This window comes from Berkeleyomyces rouxiae (assembly GCF_048999995.1).
Source record: "Berkeleyomyces rouxiae strain 22BRR77 chromosome Unknown BrBRR77_ptg000002l, whole genome shotgun sequence".
NCBI lineage: Eukaryota > Fungi > Ascomycota > Sordariomycetes > Microascales > Ceratocystidaceae > Berkeleyomyces > Berkeleyomyces rouxiae.
In genome coordinates this window covers 3999310-4020232 of record NW_027396492.1, presented here as the reverse complement: position 1 = coordinate 4020232, position 20923 = coordinate 3999310, and the positions used below count along the sequence as shown (strand labels likewise).

Below are 20923 nucleotides of genomic sequence, written 5' to 3'. Positions count from 1 at the left end.
AACGACGGGCTGTAAAACCCGAGGCCCTCGCAAAAACAATCACGGCCAAGGGGATTTCTCCTCCTTATTGCAACCAGACCTCTGTGTCTGTCCGTCCCTGGACTCGACGCCAACGCGAGGCTTATTTGGCGCTCCCCTCTTTTGTTGTCATCGCCACCTCGGAGGGGAACGCACGCCTAAAATCTGCATTTGCCACTGCAAACAATACGAGAGGATTGGGGGCTAAATGCTTATATTGCAGCCGCCTAGACAAGCAGAGTAGCCCATGCGCCTTTCGGGACTGGTGGGCATAATTAGAGTTGATCTCGGCTGGTGCGTCGAGGCGGGCTGGGCTGGGCTGGGCTGGGATATCAAAGTGCCGGACAGCCCGAAACCGAGAGCCTCCTTGCGTAGTTGACGCCAAAGTTCGTCGCGGAATAAAAGCAGCATGGAATGGATGAACTGACGGGCTGTCATGGGAGGATGGAGGTTATTTGACGTGTTTGTCCACTTTTTCTTTTGTTCTCTTTTTTCTTTCTTTTTTTTTTTTTTTTTTTTTTTTCCCAGAGACTGCATCGAAACAATGCTCGCCTGGGGTCTGACAGGAACTAACAGCTGCTGACAGCTGACTACTACTACCTGCAAATACACTGCCTCGGGACCCAGCGATATAAAAAAAAACCAAAAAATCTTCCTTGAGGAGGACCATGGTGGGTGGACTCAAGCTTGAAACGTCCCGACCGCGCTCTCTCTGGCTGACTGGCATGCTTCAAGGCCGACTACCTTGATATACTACCTTGTTTCCTGGCTTAAAGTCAGTCATGGCTGCTGCCACCGTTCCGCCATCAACTTCCATCATGCAGGCGTCGTCCCCGGCGTCTGTTGACGTCACCATCTCCAACTCGTCGACGCAAGACCTTACAAATCTTGTATTGCACAATCTCCAGAACCAGCATGAATGGTCCAACCTTGAGATTCACAAGCTCCATCACGCAGCCGCCGCCAAGCTTGACTCTGGGCTTGCGGCTCTGTACAAGAACAATGCCCCGCGGCCGCTCATCAGCGGACTGCCGCCGCGCCGGATGTACATCCACCCCGACGAGCAGATTGCCGCTCTCGAAATAGAAAAGCAGACGGGCACGCGGCCCACGCTCGGCCCCGAGTTTGAGTGGGTGCTTCCCGTGCACATCAGCGAACAATGGGCTGTCAAGGACTTTTGCTCCATCTTTGCCGTCATTGATGCGCTCGGCGACACCAAGGCTCGGCCAAACTGGACCCGCGCGTTCAAGCAAAAGCGGCTGATGCTGGGCATCGTGCACAACGACTCGACTGTTGTTTACTATCTCTTGCACGACGGTGCTGTCAAGCCCCGGCAAAACTGATGGAAAGCAAGATATAAAATATACCAAAGTCATTCATCAACTCAGAGTTACCATTCTTGATATCAGCTTAGATGGTAGCAAAGGCCAAACCGCCTGAAAGAGCATCTGATGAACCCAACCTGATTTGAGTGCCTGTACAAGGTCGTGTTGATATCGTCTCAGCAAGGTCGAGCGTTCTGCTCTGATGTGTAGCATACCCAACAGCGTTTTCTCTTTGATTTTACCGGTTCAGACAGCCAAGACAACTCGACTGCTTCTGTCTGATCCTCCGAATCAGATCTTGAGTTCGCAATGATCTGCAAAGTTTGAAACCTTGATAGGAGCCTTTGAGGATAGTAATGAACAGACTGGGCCTTTCAAAAGGTAAGCTTTGCAGAGTTGACAGAGAGACTTGGCCACACCACACAACTTGGGCAAGCTAGTTCATCTTTTAAATCAAGCTTCATACTGTTTGATGTTACCGCTGGTGGTGACTAGGCCACCGTAATTGGTTGTCTGGGCCATTGTGTCAACCAAGCAAGCCAAACTTCGGCTACATGACTAGACCGATCACCAACGTATTCTACAAGTTTGAGACGCTTAGTTTTCAGCACTTGACAAATGAATGTCTGGGGAGTTTGAGGGCATATCTCAACCACGAAGCAGCAAATAATAAACAAAGTCTGAAGCCAAGGTTGGCATGTATTTATAGTTGACTAGGTGGAGGTTGGTAGCACTTGTGTTTCTTGTGTTACCTATGAACCTCGGGAAAAAGAAATAAAAAAGAAAATGCTTGAATTGAGGCTCTTGTTCTTGATATCTTTATGGGTCCTATGTGAGAGAGAGAGAAACATGGATTTTTGACTAGTTGACTGTCGCTAGAGAAAAGGGTCGCCTCAAATCTCAGGAAGAGAAAAAAAAACGGAAAAGAAATAAGGAAGAAAAAAAACCTGAAGCGATGCAAGTGTGACAATGTGGAGAACCAATAAATTGGGTAACAAAAAATGAGTTGCAAACAGGAGGCAGGAGACAGGAGGAGGAGGAGAAGGAAGCAGGCAGGAGCAGAATCAGCGAGTGCAGTTGGAATTTGGAGAACGTTTCGAGGCTCTGTTTGAAATGTGGGGTTGGAGTCGATAGGATGGGGAAGGAAGGAGGATCGGGCTAAAATGAGGTGGCTAATTAGACCCCAATTTTCAGACATGACACGTGAGCCGAATATTTTCCTCGTGCATGCCCAAGTACTTGTACAAGTAGAGGTACCGGTACATGGCAGGAGATTTTCTGCAGCGACGTCGTATAAGTTGTTGGTTAGTTGCATATTAGCTAACGAATTGGCTTAGTTTGTGGTGGCCCGCGTTAGCGCATTGTTTGGGGCGGTCTGGTCTGATTGGGAGACTGGAGGAGTGGGCTCTGTTGTGGAGATGGGGAAGAGGATGGGGAGGCGACGGGGGTGGGCGATAAGATAAAACAGGAGGTGAAGTGAACTGGACTTTTTGACTGACTGCCAGGACAGGCGAATGAAAAAAGAAAAAGAAGAAAAAAAAAGAAATGAGAAAAAAAGAAAAAGAAAAACAGAGCTGGCCGTCTGCACGGTGTTGTCTCGAGTGGCTCTTCAGTCATCGTGTGGTCTCTTGTTGTGGTGCAAAAAGCATAATACAACACCCAGAAAGTACTGGTACAGCAAAGGAAGCAAAACTTGAGGCTCCAAATACTTGGCATTGGGACTGTCTCCACCGACTTGGAAAGAGAGCGAGATGAGCCGCATGAGCAGGCAAGAAGCATAAGCACAACTGAGGGAGCCGGAATTTGGAGAACGGGTGGGACTGGAATTTCTGTATTATATCTGAGTGTATTATATGAGAAACCACGTCTGTATTGTGTGTGTGTATGTGGGGAGAGAATGAATGGGTTGTGGTTGTGGTTGTGAAGGGCTTTTCTCTTCTTTTTTCTTTTGGGGAACGCTTTGGTTAATTAATCCATACCCCACAACCAGTCGAGTCAAGAAATCTCCGCCTAAAATGGCAGTTGGTTGGTGTGGGGGAATGCACAGGGGGCTCTGCTAGTGTCTCCACTAGACCCTAGCCCTAACGTGGAAGTACTGGTACATTGGCATCGCTAGACTGCCATACAACAGCACCGCTACGTCTCGACGCAACTTTGTACCGGGACTCTAGCAGACTTACGTCAGAGCCAGAGCCACGGCCTGTCTCCTTTCTCCTTCGGCAGGGTGCTCTTTTTCTTCTTCTTCCTCTTCCCACCCGCCATTAAGCTCGCCCGCGTCTCTGCTCCTGCGCCCAAATCCTTCCTTGTCTGCTTAATTCATCCTCTTGGCTCTTTGTCCGCCCAGCCCAGCTCCAGCCGCCCTTCTTGGCCGGCCCCCCTCAGCGTCTTCCCCAGATTTTCCGCCTGTCTCCTGTCTTCTGCCCCAGTCCCCAGTACCCCATCTTTCCACCCCAGATTTCGGCTGGTCCCCATTTCGCAATATGCATAAGAAGAACAGGCGTTGCAGCCATGGCTGGGCAGGGTCTGCATCGTGTGCTTTTGTGTTCTTTTTTTGTTCTCTTCCTCTCTGAGCCCTCCCCGTCTACTTGCCCAGTGCTCTGTTATTCTTTGGGGACGTCCTCTCTGAATACTGCGTGCCTGGCTCACCATCGTGCCAGAGTATTATTGTACAGGCCCAGGCCCGGGTCCAGGCCCAAACTTCCAGCCCGTCCGTCAGTCGGCTCTCGTCGTCCCATTCCGCATCACACGACCAAACCCTCGCCTGCTAATCGGACGAGCCGCACACTCTCACGGCGTCTGGAGCCCCTCCCTCTCTCCCCCTTATTCTGCTTGTCGCGCCACCACCACAGGCCCAAGTACAAGTACAACCGCTGCCACAGCTACAAGTAGCCGGCCGGCTGGTACATAGCCGCGTCTTCTCCCCCAGAATCCTTGCAGCAGAACCTCAAACTCGCCAGTTGGAGCAAGCCGGCTGTCTCCATTGCTTGCTGGTCTCCTCGACCCGGACTCGCGCGCTGCCACTAAAGCCAAGCCCTGTCTTGGCCTGTTTGAGTCACCAGGACTGGGACTAGCACTGGAACTAGGACTAGGACCCTCCCTCCCCTTTCCCTTTCAGTCTGCTGCTGTGCTGCTTCCCCGGATTTTCACGGCTGTTTATATCGCTGAAAAGCCACACCCAGGAGCCGCCTCTCCAGCCAGAGCCACAAGTACAAGTACTCCCTCATTCCGGCCCTGGCCTGCCCGCCCGCCAGGAACCACCCACCACTCTTCGTTTCCACGCCAGCCTGCGGCTTGTCGTTCCCCTGCCTTTTCCGTCTTCCATCTTCTATCCAAGTGTTCTGCCGCTGCCGCCAAGACCTGGCACGGCCATCTGCCATATACGCTATAACATAACACCAGAGTCGGAGTCCCATGACCAGCCCTTCTCCAAGTCGCCTGTTTTCTCGACTGTCCCCCACAGTTGTCGGCCACACTTATATTGCCGTTGCGACCCATCGTGCTGTGCTGGCTTAGCCTTATTCCTCACCCAACCTCACCCACCGTCTCACGCCCTCCCAGCCGTCATCTTCATCTCACCCGGCTCTTCACTCGTCGTTCTTCATTCTGCACTCTCACCTCGCCTTCTTCTCACATTCTTCACTCCCGTCTTAGTCCCCCCCCTCGTATCACACCTGCCTTCTTCCTCCTGAAATGGCCACCTACTCCAGCTCTAGACCATCGCCATCAGGGTCCTATAACACCAGTCATTCAGACTCCGACAACGACACGCCGTTTGCTCGCCGTAGTCCCGATCCCAAGTACGCCGCTGCCGCGTCCAGGGCCAGGGGCCGCTTACACCTTCAAACCGCCGACACCATCGGTGGATATCCGCCGCACACTAACATGCGTTCACACTTCTCTCACCCCATCTACGAGCACAGCCAGCCTATCGACAACGCGCTGCTGTACGAGATCTCCGCCGACTCCCACTCCGCCAAAAGCCCCGCCACACCCTACCGCATCCCCGCCATCTCGCCCACCCGCAGTGACAGGCCGAGGCTCGGCTCTGTCGACTCCGACGCCTTCTCTGCAAACTCCGCCTCTTCACCGCCACGGACTCTCCGCCACATGGCCATGCAAGCCATGTCGGCCTCCAATCCTGCGTCAGACGTTTCCGCCCTAAGAGACCACTCCAGCCGCTCTGCCGGCTACAACGGCTCTCACTACCTCCGCACCTCTTCTCTCCCCTCGGCCAGCCCACTCCCAATCCCCGTGCGCAGCTATCTTCCGCGCCAGCACTCTATCTCCGGGGGCTCTCCTGTTCTGCATTTGAATACTTCGCGCGATGCCCTGTCTTCACACAGCCTGCCGCTTCATTCTTCAGGCCCGTCCACAGCCCGTGAACCACTACCATCTATTCAAGACATCTTTGGCGAAGACCAGCTCTATCCTCCACCACTCGACCGCTCTACCCGGCCCCGCGGCTCTACCTCCCGCGCGGATGCCTGCCCAATATCCCCCGGGCTCTACGGCACTAGCCCCCACAGCCTCTCCATTTCCACAGCTTCATCGTACCAGCTCAGCTCGTCGCAGCCTACTTACAGTGCAGACGGGCTCTCGGCTATCGACAACACCTCTGCGTCGCTCGCCTTAGAAATCAACGAACGCATGCGCCTCACGAGCCCGTCGTCCACCACTGCTCCGTCTGCGCCCAAGCAGACCGACTTTCGATGCCACTTTGAAGGCTGCAAAACCCAGCCCTTTTCCACTCAGTACTTGCTCACGTCTCACATGAATGTTCATTCTTCCTCTCGCCCACACTACTGCCCGTTTCCTGGCTGCCCCCGTGCCGAGGGCGGCGAGGGCTTCAAGAGAAAAAACGAAATGGTTCGCCACAGCCATATACACATGTCTCCTCGCTATGTGTGCCCGTTCTGCCCAGATCAAGACAGAAAATACCCACGGCCCGACAATTTGCAGAGGTTAGTTAATCCATTATTCCTAGTGCTGCGTTTTTGGGCGTTACTTGTTGTTTTTCATCGCTTCTATGTAAATATTCACTAACATGATCCTAAATTTCCAGACATGTCAGAACTAGACATGGAGAAAAGAGCATGGACGATCCTATTCTTCGGGATGTTCTTTCGCAACGGCCAGATGGGAATAAAAAGGGCCGCAGAAGAAGGACGGGCCCATAAAGACTATCGAGTTTCCCTCACCAATGTGTACCATCAGTTGTCATGCCCAAAATCTTATTTACCCTCAAAGTACATACCAAACACACTTTAATTCAGAGGACAGTGTGATCTGATCGTAGCTCTAATACCAACGTCTGTCATGCCATGAAATTAATTTCACTCTATCATTTCCCATGTCCCGACTGCCAAGAGCCTATCACTAAAAAGCTCGACCTGGACCGTTTCAGCACTGAACCGCCCCCCAATTCGGTCCACTACAATCCAAAGACCACTGTCGAGAATTCGCTGAGGTTCAATATCGAAGTCAGGCGTCGACACAGGCACCTTGAGCTCCTTGAACTCACCGCCTCCAGTCACGGCCACCTGGCTTTCTGACAGCCCCGATCCGTACACTACCGAGAGCCTGAAGGAAGACGACGACTTGGACAGGCTGTGCGGATCAAACACCATGTGCATCATGGCGTTGGCGCATGAAAGATGGTTGCTGCCAAGCGGGATACGAGACTTGCTCGTCCCTTCTGCAAAGACGAGCGGTGGTAAGCTGGCGGGGAGCTTGCCCGCGTTCGTGACGGGGACAAGGTCCAGGTGGATCTTCTCGTCGCTGCCGACGATGAGTGAGAAATTGGCAAACTGGTTGGGCTGGAAGGTTGAGCAGACAATGTTGTAAGTGCCGGCGTCAACGTGGATCTCGTCGGCAGACGTAGAGCGCCGGACATATTCCTGCGAGTCGGCCACGACTATCCGCCGGGGCAAGGGGAACTTGCTGCGTTCTCCGGGCGCCGTCCAGACCAGATCAAAGTGGAGAGGCACATTGGGGGCACTCGAAGAGAGCAATACGGACAGGGTAGTGGCTGACGCGAGGGTGAATTGATACTGGGGGTTGATGCCGTAGCTAGGGAACGACGAGTTTCCCCCTGCAGTCCGACGGCCCCACGACGCGTCCTTATGACACCAGTAGACTCGCCTTTCTGGTGCTGTCATTACATTGACCGGAGACATGGTGAAGAAGGATAGGGTAAAGGAGTAGGAGGGCAAAGGCAGTTTGTCGTGAAGAGGAACAACGGTATACTTGGTATTGGGATCCAAAGTAATCTTTGTTAGAGTCTGGTGCGAGTCAACAAAGTCGCCTCCCTTGGACCCAGAAACAGGCAGTTTGAAAAGCCTCTTCCCATCCTCCACCACGGCAACACTCATGTAGCCTAGACTGCTGTCGCTGCGCGAGAAACTTCGTTCGCGCGCGAGCTGCAGCTCCTCGTCGCGATGGTGGCGAGCGAGAAGAATCCACGCAGTGGTTTTTGTTGGCGCAGAGATCTGGTACTGTGGGTTCTTGAAAATGGTGTCTGACATGTTGTCATCGGAAGCAATGTTCCACATGAAGTGGTGGTCTTGTCGAAACTTGAACAACGAAGGGTTCCAGTTTAGATACATGGACTCGAAATTCTGAACCATGTCTTCAAAAGTAACCCAGAAAGATCGCGTCCCGGCCTGTTGCGGGAGAGCGGTGCTACCAGAGTCTGGGCTCTTGTGACGCACCCATGCAGGACCGGTTGACCATGGATTCTTGACGAGGAGCCGCCGTGAGTTTGCGGTACTTTCAAGCTGTAGCACGCCGTATCCGTGTTCCGCAACGAGCCCCATGGCCCTTTCCTCAGATTTGGACATGCGCCCGGTGCCAAGAGTGATGATGACAGTCCTCGTCTCGAATCCGGACAGAAGAATGTTCCATATTTGATCTAAATTAAGATCTTCTCTACAGAGGCTGTTAGTTGCCAAAGCCTCGAGGGGCGCATTATCAAGCATTGTACAAAGGAGGAAAGGTTTAGCTCACTTTTGGAGAAACACTTGTTCGGGTATCCAGCCCGTTAGAATCCAGAGGTCTGCGCAAGAGTTGCTGCCGGGGAAATCATAGCCCCCTCGGACTTTGAGATATGCTTTTTCGATAAGAGCGGGCCACATTGATGTTGGGTTCTTGAGATCCATGACAAAGAGAGTTTTGTCGCCCTCCGCATAGGGTAGACGGTCGTCGATGATAACTTGGCGTGGACACCCGTTGAAGTGAAAGCGAAATATATACTTTCCGTTTTCCGAGACAGCTGGTACTCCAGTCTCGTCATCAAACGGATAAATCATGCCAGCAAGTATCTGCATGTGTCAGTGTAAAGCCCACATGGCTGTGCTGGAGACGGGCTTACGGAATCTTTCCCAGGCTTCATGTTCCTCACAGCAGAGCAGAGACTGGCTACTACAGAGCAGTCTGTTGTGATGTCTTGTGCCAAATCTATGTCGTAGTTTAAGACCATGGATATCTCGCTCTGGGGACCCTCTCCTAGCTTTGCTTTGGTGATCTCCAGTGGGCGCTTCCAGCCGCCAAAGTTTTGAGATTGGAGGGGAGACAGAGAAAACTCGGTTGCATCACTAGACGTCAAGGTCAGCCCGGTTTAAAGTTCTGTGACTATCACGGGGTACTGCGTAACTAGATGATCGTACTTGAATAGCATGCCGCCAGGGTCTTTTTTAAACACATGATCGGCAGGCGCATGGTCCCATGGAGGGTACTTGGAGCCGTGGAGATTCGATGCATGTGTGAGGATAGCTCTCTCTCGCGCCGATAACTGGCGGCCAGACGGGCAGGCGACTGGAGGCTTTGCTGCGTCCGGGGCCTTGGGCGCCGCGGAGCCATCCCGGGGAGTAACGCTCTTCAGGGCCTCTGCAAAGGTGAGCATCTCCTTGCACTTGGCGCGCAGTCTCGTCCGTTCCGGGCCCGGCTGGGCTTCGGAAGCAGCTTTGAGATAGAGCTCGGCGGCGGCGGTCGCATGGTGCAGAGCCTGTGCGCCGCTGCATTGAAAGGCGAGAGCCTCTTGTCCCTACGGGCTCACAGGGTTAACATCGATCGGGTCTCCAGAGCTAGGGACAGTACCTGTGCCTGTTTGCGGGTCGACATTCCGTCCGGTTCCAAGATGGAAGCTTCGATGGAGAGGAAGAGGTGTGGCGGGCTCGCATCGCAGCTGAGCCGATTACATAACAGCCCGAGCAATTATTGCTATGTGCATGGTCTCCAGCTCCTGCAACCTTGTTCATCCGTGCCGGGTAATCAGTCATTTGTCCCGCCCCACTACATGCATACCCCCGATAGCCAGCTAGCATGTGTCGTCCCCTTGCGTGACAGCCGCAACTCGGCAGCTTCCTCATGCCGCATAGTTTACCGTCATTATCGATTCCCTGGGCCGAGGTAACTTGTACTACCTGCAGCTAGTTACTGGTAGTGACTCCAGATCAACTTGCCGCAACTCCAACGATACCGGCAATCGTATTTAATCGTTGATCTTGTACAATACGCTATTTGCTCAGAATTAATTCTCTCTTACGACGGCTCCCCCATCAGTCTTATCCCTCAACTGTTGATTCGCGACTTTCCACTTGGATGTGACTGGCGCGCTGCTGAAAGACGCTGCCTGCGCGCGCCCACTTTTTTTTTTTTGGCGCATCCGTTTGAAATACATAGCTCCGGTTCCAACGCCAGCCGGCAACCTTTTTGCTGCCCGCTTCCATATCCGTATCTTCATTTTCTGCCATGGCCTCGCAGTCCAAGGTTGCTGACATGTCCCCTTGGGGCAAGGCAGCTGCTGGCGCTACTGGAGCAGTTCTGGCCAATGCTTTGGTGTATCCGCTTGATATGCAAGTCAACCCTTCCCCCCTATCCCCCCGCGCGCCCATGCTCGCGTTCTATAATACCGGCAGCTTTCTAAAGACACTGCCCGGACTCCATGGTGGGCCTGCTTTGAGTGATCATACATGTTAACACTAGCTATAACCACCTGCAGCGTCAAGACACGCCTGCAAGTCCAGGTTAAAGACGATGATGATGATCAGTCCATCGAAGATGCGCCTGTCCGTAGCAGTAAAGCCCATTATACCTCCACTATGGATGCCATTACTCGGATCATGAGCGATGAAGGCGTCCAGGGGCTGTATGCCGGCATTGGAGGCTCGCTGATTGGTGTCGCATCGACCAACTTTGCTTACTTTTACTGGTACTCCGTTGTTCGGAACCTGTACATGAAGTCACCGCGATCGTCCCAGCACGCTTCGACTGCCGTGGAACTCGCTCTCGGCGCGGTGGCCGGCGCTATAGCTCAGCTCTGCACAATCCCCGTAGCCGTCATCACGACAAGACAGCAGACGCAGGCCAAAGAAGACCGCAGGAACATGACTGAGACAGCACTGGAAATTCTGCAAGGCCCTGACGGCGTTTTTGGTCTTTGGAGAGGTCTCAAGGCCAGTCTGGTTTTGGTTGTTAACCCTGCCATTACATATGGCGCCTATGAGCGATGCAAAGAAGTTTTTTTCCCTGGAAAAAAGAATCTCAAAGCATGGGAAGCCTTCAGTATGAGTTTCCCCTGCAGCCATCTTTGGCCTATGCACATGACAACATCGACTAACATGCTCGCTTATAGTGCTTGGCGCCATGTCAAAGGCTTTGGCTACCATCGTCACCCAGCCTCTAATCGTTGCCAAAGTTGGCCTTCAGTCAAAACCACCGCGCTCCCGGAACGGCAAACCCTTCACGAGCTTTGGTGAGGTCATGAAGTTCATTGTTGCTAAAGAGGGGTACTTGGGTCTTTTCAAGGGTATTGGCCCTCAGATTCTCAAAGGCCTCCTCGTACAAGGAATTCTCATGACAATTAAAGAGCGGTACGTCTCAGTCACTCTCTCCGAGTCCATGTATTACTAATAACTTGCTAACAAATTCTTCGCATGTCATGCAGTATGGAGCTTTTGTTTATTCTTTTGTTTAGGTACTGGCGTACACTTGGCAAAGGCTCAGTTCTCAAGTCTGCGTAGTTAGTGGAACGATACAAGTACAATGCTTTCTGTGACCGACGCTCTGTTTTTCTTAGTCAATTAACCCTAAATTCTTAACCGCTTGCTCTTAGTGCCTTGTTACCCTCCAATCCAGAGTCACATGGCTGTGGCGCTACCTTTTTGTGACCTTGAACTCGTTGTCTCCACATTTGACAACATGTGGGTGGGATAACGCCACACAAATTGTGGCGCTAACCTGGCCGTTAGGGCAGGAATTTTCTCCCCACACAAATTTAGCTAAGGAAACTAAGAACAATATTCGGCAAAACCGATTTTTGACCCGTCAAGCGCAATTCATTGAAGCCGGATTATCACGATCATCGCAAAGATTAGCAGCCATGGCCAGTATGTGTCTACACAAGACCTCGTCCCTCCAAATGTGTTTCTTGATCATCGGTGCTAACATTTGAACAGAGTCAAAGAACTCGTCTCAGCACAACCAGTCCAAGAAGGCCCACCGTAACGGGTAAGTTGAACATGTGGAAATTTGCTCGAGAGTCAAGTACTGATATCTAGCCGTCAAACAGTATCAAGCGCCCTGCGACCTCCAGATACCCTTCCCTGAAGGGTACTGACCCCAAGTTCCGCCGCAACCATCGTCATGCTCTGCACGGCACCATGAAGGCTCTGGTACGACACATCCATTTCCATTTTTAGCACATGTGCAAATTCACGCACCCGCGTCCAACAACCATACGACCTATTGCATTTTTACTAACTGCTTTGTAGAAGGAGCTCAAGGAGGGCAAGCGCGAGACTGCTTAAGTTAATCGATCACCCGTACGAATCAAAAAATAGAAACGATCAAAAACTGCATTTCACTTTGTCGAAGACCCGAAGAGTGACCACAACCAATGGCGAACGCATTGTAGATGTGGATTGGGGATCAGGGGAGGTCTGGTTGGCCGCCTTGAGCTTTCCCAATTCTGGTTTTCAGCACCATCGAATATACTTGGAGGCGACAATATGCTAATGACGTTATACCACCGACCGCCGTCTCTCTCAAGCAAGTGTTAGAGATGTCAGATGTATCAACTGCAGGCAAAATACTACTACGTGAACTACTGTGAAGGCCCAAGGTCGTCGATGTATTTATTTCATTAGGAATGTACGTGACTTTGGCTTTCCCCCTGACATTGCGAGGACAGTTGCACACGTCCGGCTCAACATATCTCCAAACGGACTCCCGCATTCCAGCTTTCTCTTGCATGCTTTAGTTTGCATCATTTGGGCGTGAACTTGCACAAAGTTTTGCTAACTCGACAAGCCTTGGGATGGAGCTGGAAACGTATGCTCCCACAAGAACAGCCCTCTTTGTACGATTAGCCGGTCTGTACAAACCCCGCTCGAGGCTCAGTGTGCAAGTACATACATAGCTTGTCCAAGCTCCGGGTAGATGGATAGAGCAAGCCAGACCTGTAACATCTGTTGCAGCAAGCAGTCTACATCCGTCTCTATTTTTCGTGCATGTGTAACAGCGGCAGGCTAATATTAACCATCATAGCCTGATACATGTGTCCTGAGATGCGTGCAGCGCGCAGAAGGGGCCAGGAAAAGGAAAAGGGGGAGGGCTTTCGACTCGCTTCACGCCCAGTAAACTGGCTGCCGAGTATTCTTAGATACCGTGCGCTAATCTGAGTTGCTAGTGATGAAACATCAAGGAAGCATGGGTGGTGGATGGTAAGCACAACTATCCATCCGTGCATCATCGGCACGGCGAGTAATCGCAAGACATCCCATGTTCATGTTCATGTCCATGTTCAGGCCGGCTGTGTGCACGTCGTCTGGGAGTCGGAGGGTAGGTCGGTTTAGAGCGTGAGCTACATGCATGCTTTATTGGTGTGCGGACATTGGAGATGCTATATTTATACAGGCATGGGCGTGTGAGGTAGTTCATGATCGAGACGATGGTTCTATGGTGTACATCTGTCCCGGAACATAGGCGAGTACAAAATTGGGGAGAGTCGGCGTTTGAGCTGCTGTGATTATGTTCACACAAATAACCACACAAAACTCGATGTGCAGGTATGCCAAGCACTGCCGCTTTGGTTCTTTGAATTTGCGGTGCTTCTGGTTCCAAGCCTATGGATGGGCAGAGTGTGCCTGTATATGTGTGTCGTCCTGGGATTATCGGCTCGAGGGAGAGGGCCAACGGTGGGGTTATCCAAGAGAATCAAGAGCCAGAGAACAGCCCATAGACTTCTGTCGACGCAGAGTCTTTGCGCCTGGGATGCTCAACCACGGAAATAGAAGCCCACGCAGAGCCCGCAGCATGCTGGGCATCTCCATCGTGACTCGAAGCTTGTAGACTGCCATCAGACTTCTCGAACGGTTCTTCTCGCTAGCGTCATCCCCTGCGAAAAAAGGGCCCGCCTCCTCCTCCTCCTCAGACCCCGTCAGTGCTCACGGCCCCAGTCCAGCCGAGTCTCCTGGGGGCAGTCCCTGTGTTGTGTTCCTTGTGTTCCTGGCCAGGATGAAGAAAAATAGGGGAAGACTGGACTGGCGAGATGGAGAATGGCTGTACTGTGTGTGTCTGGCTGCTGTGTACCTGTACATACAGACATACATACAAAGGTACATAGTATGCTTGAATGTATGTATGTGACTATGTACACATGCAACTGTAGCGAGTTGTTCTGTTGTTCCTTTCAGGCCTTCTTTTCTTTCCTCTGTTTCGCGACGTGGCCAGCTAGCTAGCTTCTATTTTTTGCCCTGTGGATTTCTCCGACCAGGCCTCCCTCTCTCTCTCCTTGCCCTCCACCACATCGTCTCATGTTTGCCATGTTCTACAAGTACTTGTACTAGCCATCGCCCATCTCGACCTTTGTTCTGTTTTTCAACCTCAGCGATTGCAGCCTCTCCATGAATAACCAGCATCTTTTTGCATAGTTACAACCGCCACCCAGACAAGGAATAACTAGTTACGGCTATTTGAGGTTAGCTGGTTTCTGCAGACGCCTGTCTGTCTGTCTGTCTGTCTGTCTTTCTCACCACGTCTCGTTCCTTTTGGCCTGTCTTTTGTCTCGTGTCGTCTTTCCGCCCCCCCCCCTGTCCTATCTTGAGCTTTGGTCTTCTCAATATCAAGCCCAAACTCCCTCAGCTTCTTTTTTTCTCTTTCTGAACTTGTTACCACGTTGAGTTACCGTAGGCTTGCATCTCCTGCTTCTCGCCTCGCCTTCGTTTATTTACACCTGGCATTTGTTTCTTTGCTCGCTGGGCTTTCCCTTCTATCTTCACTTGCGGCCATTGCAGCCTCTGACCATTTTCTATTCAACCATCTTTTCTCCCCCGAGAACCCCCAATTGTATTACTGGCCAACTCTCCACAACACATCCTCGCTGCGTACACCGCCCCCCCTTTACTCGACCTCGACAACGCTCCGCGCTCGCGCCATGCTCAACATGTCGACCGGACAGGTTACTGGAAACCGTAACAGCACACCAGAGGCCGCCTCGTCTTTGCGACCTCCTGCCGCCCGCAGTGCAGCGCCGTCCCACCTTCGCGCCTCCGCCGACATGACAGGCGTTGCTGGCCCGGCTTCGGCAAACCGCATCCGCCCGTTGTCCGACTTCTACGGCCAATCGCAAGGTGGCGCCGCTGCCGGCCCAACCGCCGCGGATGGCGACTCGCAAGACTCTGCTTCGCAGCAATGGATCGCTGACATTGACCAATTCGAAACAACCCTAGAGGAAATGGCTGCTGCCACCCTCGACCAGGACTTCAAGGAGGAGCTGAGCGCCATTGAACAGTGGTTCCGTGTCTTGAGCGAAGCCGAGCGCACTGCTGCTCTCTACGCTCTGCTTCAGCAGACTACACAGGTCCAAATCCGCTTCTTCATCCAGGTCCTCCAGCACATGGGCAAAAGCCACCCGATGGCCGGCGTTCTATCCCCCACATCTTTCGAGAAGGGTAACCACATTCCACCCCGTTTTTTTCTCCGATGATAAACTTCGTTGCTGACTTCTCCCCCTGCACTCAAGACCCCATGTCTAGTCGTCTCAGTGATGCCATGGGCAAGCTCAGTGTCGAGGGCTCTCGTGGCGCTGCTGCTCGCAAGCCCCCGACCGCTGCTAACCGCCAGTCTGGCCTCGACACCTCCACCATAAATGCCATGTTCCCTGATGCCGCGGCTGCAATCGCTACTGAAAAGGCCAAGTTCACCCAACAGACAGGCAGCCAACCCTCCGCGACTCACATCAACCCTGTACCGGCAGTTGACGTTATCGATGCTTCACAACGCTCCCCGTGGAATCCCACCACTACCAACGATGCCACCAAGACAACCATGGTGCAGGCTCCTATGGGCCAGTTTGCCCAGCCCCCAACCGCCGGCCTGAGATCTCCACTGCCGTCAAAACTGACTAGCAACAACACTATCCAGAGCACCACCTTGACTACTGGTGAGAAGTCGGCTGCTGATCTGCCTCTCCTGTCACCCTACGGCGCTGCAGGCGGTAACTGGGCTAGCATGGTCAACACCCCTCTGGTCGCCAACTTTGGAACTACCCCCAACAACCAAGCTGACATGGTTGCCAATGCCACTGCCATGAAACTGGCTGCCCTTTCTACAGTCAACAATCGCTTCGCGTTGGACGATGTTCGCAAGTACCGCCGCGCTCGGTCCAACGACCCGGGCAACGCGTCAGGTCAGACCTTGCCCCCGGGCCTTAATGGAGCCCCCCCGGCTGGCATGTCGCAACTGCCTGGCGCTAACGTCGTCATGATCAATGAGCATGGCCATGTCCTGACCCATGATCAGGTCATGAATATCCAGGCCCAACAAAACTCAGTGCTCGCCAACCAGAGGTCGCGTCCTAACTCGCCAGGTCTTCCCTTGGCAGGATTTGGCAGTCTTCCTACAGCAAACTTCACCTCGCCTCAACATAATGGCTTTCTCAGTGCGCGCGATATGAGTTCTCCCCTCATGGGTGCCATTTCCCCTATGAACATGGGTTCTCTGTCTGTTCCTCCCGAGGGTTACATGTCGGATCACTCTGACATGACACGTGGCCGCTCACCGCGCGGTCGGCGGGGAACCTCCAAGCCTCCGGAGGACCCCACTGACCCTACTCTGCTTCAGGACATTCCTAGCTGGCTGCGTAGTCTGCGGCTGCACAAGTACACCGACAACCTCAAAGATATGAAGTGGCAGGACCTTGTTGAGCTTGATGACAAGGCTCTCGAGGATAGAGGTGTCAATGCTCTTGGTGCCCGGAGGAAGATGCTCAAGGTGTTTGAGCAGGTCAAAGGTAAATTCCAAACTCACAGATTACAACTACAATGACTCTTGCTAACCCCCGCCATAGAAGCGAAGAAGGACGGCAAGCTGGCTTAACCTCTTCACGCCCGCAACTCCCAAAATATCTAAGAGGAACCTAATACTCCATATCAGGATTATTGCCTGGCTGCTAGTCCTTTGTGTTCATAGCACTGTTAACTTTTTTTTGCTACCGCCTTCCCTTCGTTTCTACAATCTTGCTTCAAGACTGGTTTTCTTGCCTTATTCCTTTTTGTTGAGCTATATATCTCGAATTTCCGCATCTCAAGACCGTGACAGAGTCCGAGTCCGAGTCCTACATCAATCATTTGTACCTGCGTTCTTGTCCACTCAATGAGGTTTTGCAGTATTACTTTCTTGGGCTGGCCATACCTTCGTCCACTGTTATTTTATCCTCGGGCGAAATATGAAGTGGGACACTCTGAATGAGTAACTGGATATGTTAGAAGCCAGACTATGCAACATGCTTTTTAGACGACTACACGAATTTAACTTGAAGTTTTGAATACACTCACTGAACCCTTTTTACTTTCTATTGTTTTATTCCCCGTTCAATACCCGCAAACTCTTGGGAGTTGGCTATCTATTATTCGCAATCTTCATAATCTCCTGTGTTTCTGACGAAGCTCCAGGAATTAAGCCATATATTCTAACCCCATCTTTCATGGGGAGACCCTAGGGTTAACACAAACATGCACCACCGCAGTTTCTCTTCGCTTTGTCGCATTGTTTATGTTCTCAATCTTCCCTGAATCTTTTTCATTGACTATACACACCACACAAAGACAACTAAAGAACATCGATAACGTGGTCTAGATGATTGATACACCATGGAGTTTGATGACGATATCGCCGGCTTGATGCGCAATTCTAATGCGTTGATTGAATCTATCAGAAATGAAGCGTGAGTATTGCATTCCATTAGTGCTGGTGTTGAAAAAGAGCATAACTCTAATACTCATTTCCCATCAGTGGAACACATGGCGATTACCAGGATGAAGAGGGTGAGATTTCAGATGCTGACTCCGATATGATGGAGCTGGAGAACGACATCGAGAAATACAACAAGTCTGTCCATGACTTTCTCGCCGCTCATCGTGGAGAGACCGCTTCAACTGTGGCCAAACCTCAGAAACCCAAGGGGCCTTTGCGCGGTCCTCGCAAGGCTGCAGAACCTCGAGGAGATATCAAAGCGCGTCTCTCAAAAGCCAACCAGGCCTTTCTGAGTGGCAATTACACGGCGGCCCGGAACTACATCTTTGAAGTTATCCGCATCAATGCCGAGACACACCAGGCATGGACTACACTTGCCTCTATTTTTCGCGAAGAGGGATTGCCGGACAAGGCTCTCATGTCCATGGTCTACGGTGCACATCTACGACCCAAGGATGTAGCTAGCTGGTTGAAAGTAGCCCAGTTTGCGCTTAGCATGACGACCGATGTTGAGAATGCGCTCACTACGGCTCGCCTTTGCTACTCAGCGGCTTTGCGAGCTGACTCCAAGAATATACCAGCTCGAATGGGACGTGCTGCTGTGTGCCTTGAGCAAAACCAGGTTTCGCTGGCTATTGCTGACTACCGTATGGTTTTGAACCAAACGCCCTTGGATATTGACGTCATACGCAAGTTGGCCGATGCTTGTCTGGACAGCCCTAATATCCAGACTTCAGCACCATTTGCGATAAAAGCATATCAGGAATTTGTTGAGTTTGAAAAGAGTCAGATTGATGCGCAAAACCGAAAGTTTTCATGGAATGATATCATTTTCTACACAGAGCTTTTGTCAGCATCTAATCAGTTTCACGAGGCTGTGGTTGAAGTTAAGAGACTGGCTAGATGGCTTCTATCTATGCCAGAGGATTCTTTTTGGAGTACATGGACTGAGGATGACCGCGAATTTGATCTTGAAAACACCCGCCGCCTCCAAGTATCAAGCGATCCCCTGGATAAAGTTCAATACGACGAGGACCAACTACCGATTCAGTTGCGCGTGAGACTTGGCACAAACCGATTGAAACTAGGCGATATTGAGGAGGGCTTGGTAAGTCTTCTGAACATTACAGACTATGCGTATACAAAATTTCAATGCCTCAGTGATACTAACACGCTCATGGCCTGTTTAGATGCATCTCGAGTGCTTGCATCCCGACACACCAGGTGCACACTTGAAAGCTCAAGAGTTTCCTTATCTCATCCAGGTTGCTGCTGAACAGGTCTTCGAAACGGATCTACTGGATCGAGCAACACCATACTTTGAACTCTTGCGAGAGATCGTTGGCCCAGAAGATGCCTATGTCTTGTTCCATCTTGGGCAATGCTACATGGGAATGGGTAACACAGAGGCAGCCGAAGAGTGCTTCTTGGCTACAATTGAGGTTGATGAGGGCAACATTGAAGCTCGAATTGAACTGGCCAAGATGTATGAAAGTGCCAAGGAAGGCGAAGAGGCTCTCATTCTGGTTACCGAAGCGCTCGCACTTCAACATGCCCAAAGGGGCGACGAAGCTGGAAATGCCGATGGAGAAACCGGCAATGGGTCTCAGCCCAGAGCTAGAAGCAAAAATACTCGGAATCCAAGGCGTCGCAGGAGGGCTCCGGGTATGATGCCTGCACGATTCAGGCCTCGCCGCCTCGGTGACCCCAGCCAACGCCGAAAAGCGGAACAGGAGCGCATAAAGGGCTTGTTGGACAAGTATAGCGAGGCGCAAGCATTGAGGAGCAAGATTTATCAAGGCGAAGGCGATATGGTCCCAACATGGATCATAGTCGTAAAAGAGCTTATTGATGACTTCCGCAGTTCTAAGAAGTTCTATACTTGGGATAAATATCTCAAACTGTTGGGGCGTACGTCAGAAACAGACGAATCGCAAAAAGAGGGCTCCAAATCTGCCTTGGATGAGATGGCAGAGCGGTTGACAAAAGGTAAGTCTTTACCATCAAGAAAAGCTATGAATGTAGCAGCTATAACGGCTAATCACTAACATACTATTTTCACTGCAGCTGTACTTCCACAACCTTCTGAGATCCCCGAGCCAGTTAGTGCTACGACCGATGACAACTACCTCGGTATACCTTTCGAGGACTGGCTTGATCTTTTCTTAGATTATGCCGTATGTCTGTGTCGTGAAGGGCACTATGATGAGACGGCTATCGTCTGTGATGCCGCTAGAGATTCTACTGTATTCAGGACGTCAAATGATTTCATGATTCGTATTTATTTGACCTGGGGAGGTAAGAATAGGCACTGCTTCGCCCCAGATATATCTTTCACTGTGCTGACATTCTTAATTTGATAGCCTGTGCTGCATTTGCCGGCGATGAGGAGGCATGTGTGTCAATCTCCAGAAACCTGATACGAGACAACCCGACTTCTGCGGATACCTACCGCATGTTTGCAATCATGTCGCGAATCTGCCAGTCAACAGCGTCGTGGTACAACTCGGGCCCTGCTCAGAAGTTTCTTCTCCGACAGATCAAAGCCATGGACGGACCATTGCTGGCGTCTGATACAAGTACAGATAACCCACAGAATCTATCAGAGAGTCCCGATGTCAACATTCTCATGCTTTACGGGCACATTCTATTCATGTCAACAAGTTACACATACGCCCTACGTAAGTTCCATAAGCCCTAGCCAACTATAATTCTAGAGCAAGCATGGCTAACGGATTCTAGACTACTTCATGAGAGCACGATCGCTTGACCCTACGAACCCAGCAATCAATCTAAGCATCGGTCTGGCATATATTCACTATGCACTGAAAAGACAATCTGTCAATCGGCAGTATCTCATTCTCCAAGGCATTGGATTCATCATTCAGTACGCGCAAGAGATTGAACGAACCAAGCCAGAACACATTTCTGAGGCACGATACAATGTTGCGCGTGTGCTGCAATTAATTGGACTACCCCATCTCGGCCAGGCGTACGCAGAACCACTTTCCACGCCGTCAATATCATCTAGCATGACCGACCTGGAAGTGCTCGCAAGATACAACATGTATATTACGCACTTGCTGGGTAACTCGAGATCAAAAGGGAGTGGACGGCAATTCCAGGGGTTACTGATTCTATAGTTAATGTGCATGACAAGCCACCTTCAACAAAACGAAGCTCCAATGCAAACGCATCTGAACATCTTTCAAAATCTATAGGACCGTGCCAAAGGTCGCTCCAACTCCAGCAGCCTGAATATCGCCTATCTCGGAAGAAGCCTTGGCCTAGACGTGCGTCCCTACGTAGCGAGAACCATTATGCCATCA

The 20923-nt window shown here is 51.5% G+C and overlaps 6 protein-coding genes across 6 annotated transcripts; 5 read left to right on the top strand and 1 right to left on the bottom strand.

Annotated features, from left to right (window-relative positions):
• Positions 1 to 800: 800 nt before the first annotated feature.
• Positions 801 to 1361, top strand: BROUX77_002698 (uncharacterized protein; the record flags this gene model as incomplete). Its single annotated transcript, XM_073747268.1, has 1 exon — positions 801 to 1361. One exon carries the CDS (start codon positions 801 to 803, stop codon positions 1359 to 1361), a length of 561 nt encoding a protein of 186 aa, XP_073607780.1.
• A 3672-nt stretch (positions 1362 to 5033) lies between these two features.
• On the top strand, positions 5034 to 6520 carry BROUX77_002697 (uncharacterized protein; the record flags this gene model as incomplete). Its single annotated transcript, XM_073747265.1, has 2 exons — positions 5034 to 6304; positions 6406 to 6520. 2 exons carry the CDS (start codon positions 5034 to 5036, stop codon positions 6518 to 6520), a joined length of 1386 nt encoding a protein of 461 aa, XP_073607779.1.
• Positions 6521 to 6676: 156 nt separating this feature from the next.
• On the bottom strand, positions 6677 to 9461 carry BROUX77_002696 (uncharacterized protein; the record flags this gene model as incomplete). Its single annotated transcript, XM_073747264.1, has 5 exons — positions 6677 to 8270; positions 8349 to 8662; positions 8713 to 8935; positions 9008 to 9384; positions 9438 to 9461. 5 exons carry the CDS (start codon positions 9459 to 9461, stop codon positions 6677 to 6679), a joined length of 2532 nt encoding a protein of 843 aa, XP_073607778.1.
• A 630-nt stretch (positions 9462 to 10091) lies between these two features.
• Positions 10092 to 11362, top strand: BROUX77_002695 (uncharacterized protein; the record flags this gene model as incomplete). Its single annotated transcript, XM_073747263.1, has 4 exons — positions 10092 to 10240; positions 10342 to 10904; positions 10975 to 11212; positions 11287 to 11362. 4 exons carry the CDS (start codon positions 10092 to 10094, stop codon positions 11360 to 11362), a joined length of 1026 nt encoding a protein of 341 aa, XP_073607777.1.
• A 3413-nt stretch (positions 11363 to 14775) lies between these two features.
• Positions 14776 to 16718, top strand: BROUX77_002694 (uncharacterized protein; the record flags this gene model as incomplete). The annotated part of the gene is made up of 3 exons (XM_073747262.1): positions 14776 to 15292; positions 15364 to 16632; positions 16690 to 16718. 3 exons carry the CDS (start codon positions 14776 to 14778, stop codon positions 16716 to 16718), a joined length of 1815 nt encoding a protein of 604 aa, XP_073607776.1.
• Positions 16719 to 17491: 773 nt separating this feature from the next.
• BROUX77_002693 (uncharacterized protein) lies at positions 17492 to 20295 on the top strand (the record flags this gene model as incomplete). Its single annotated transcript, XM_073747261.1, has 5 exons — positions 17492 to 17565; positions 17634 to 18702; positions 18785 to 19583; positions 19662 to 19892; positions 19958 to 20295. 5 exons carry the CDS (start codon positions 17492 to 17494, stop codon positions 20293 to 20295), a joined length of 2511 nt encoding a protein of 836 aa, XP_073607775.1.
• Between the last annotated feature and the right edge of the window lie 628 nt (positions 20296 to 20923).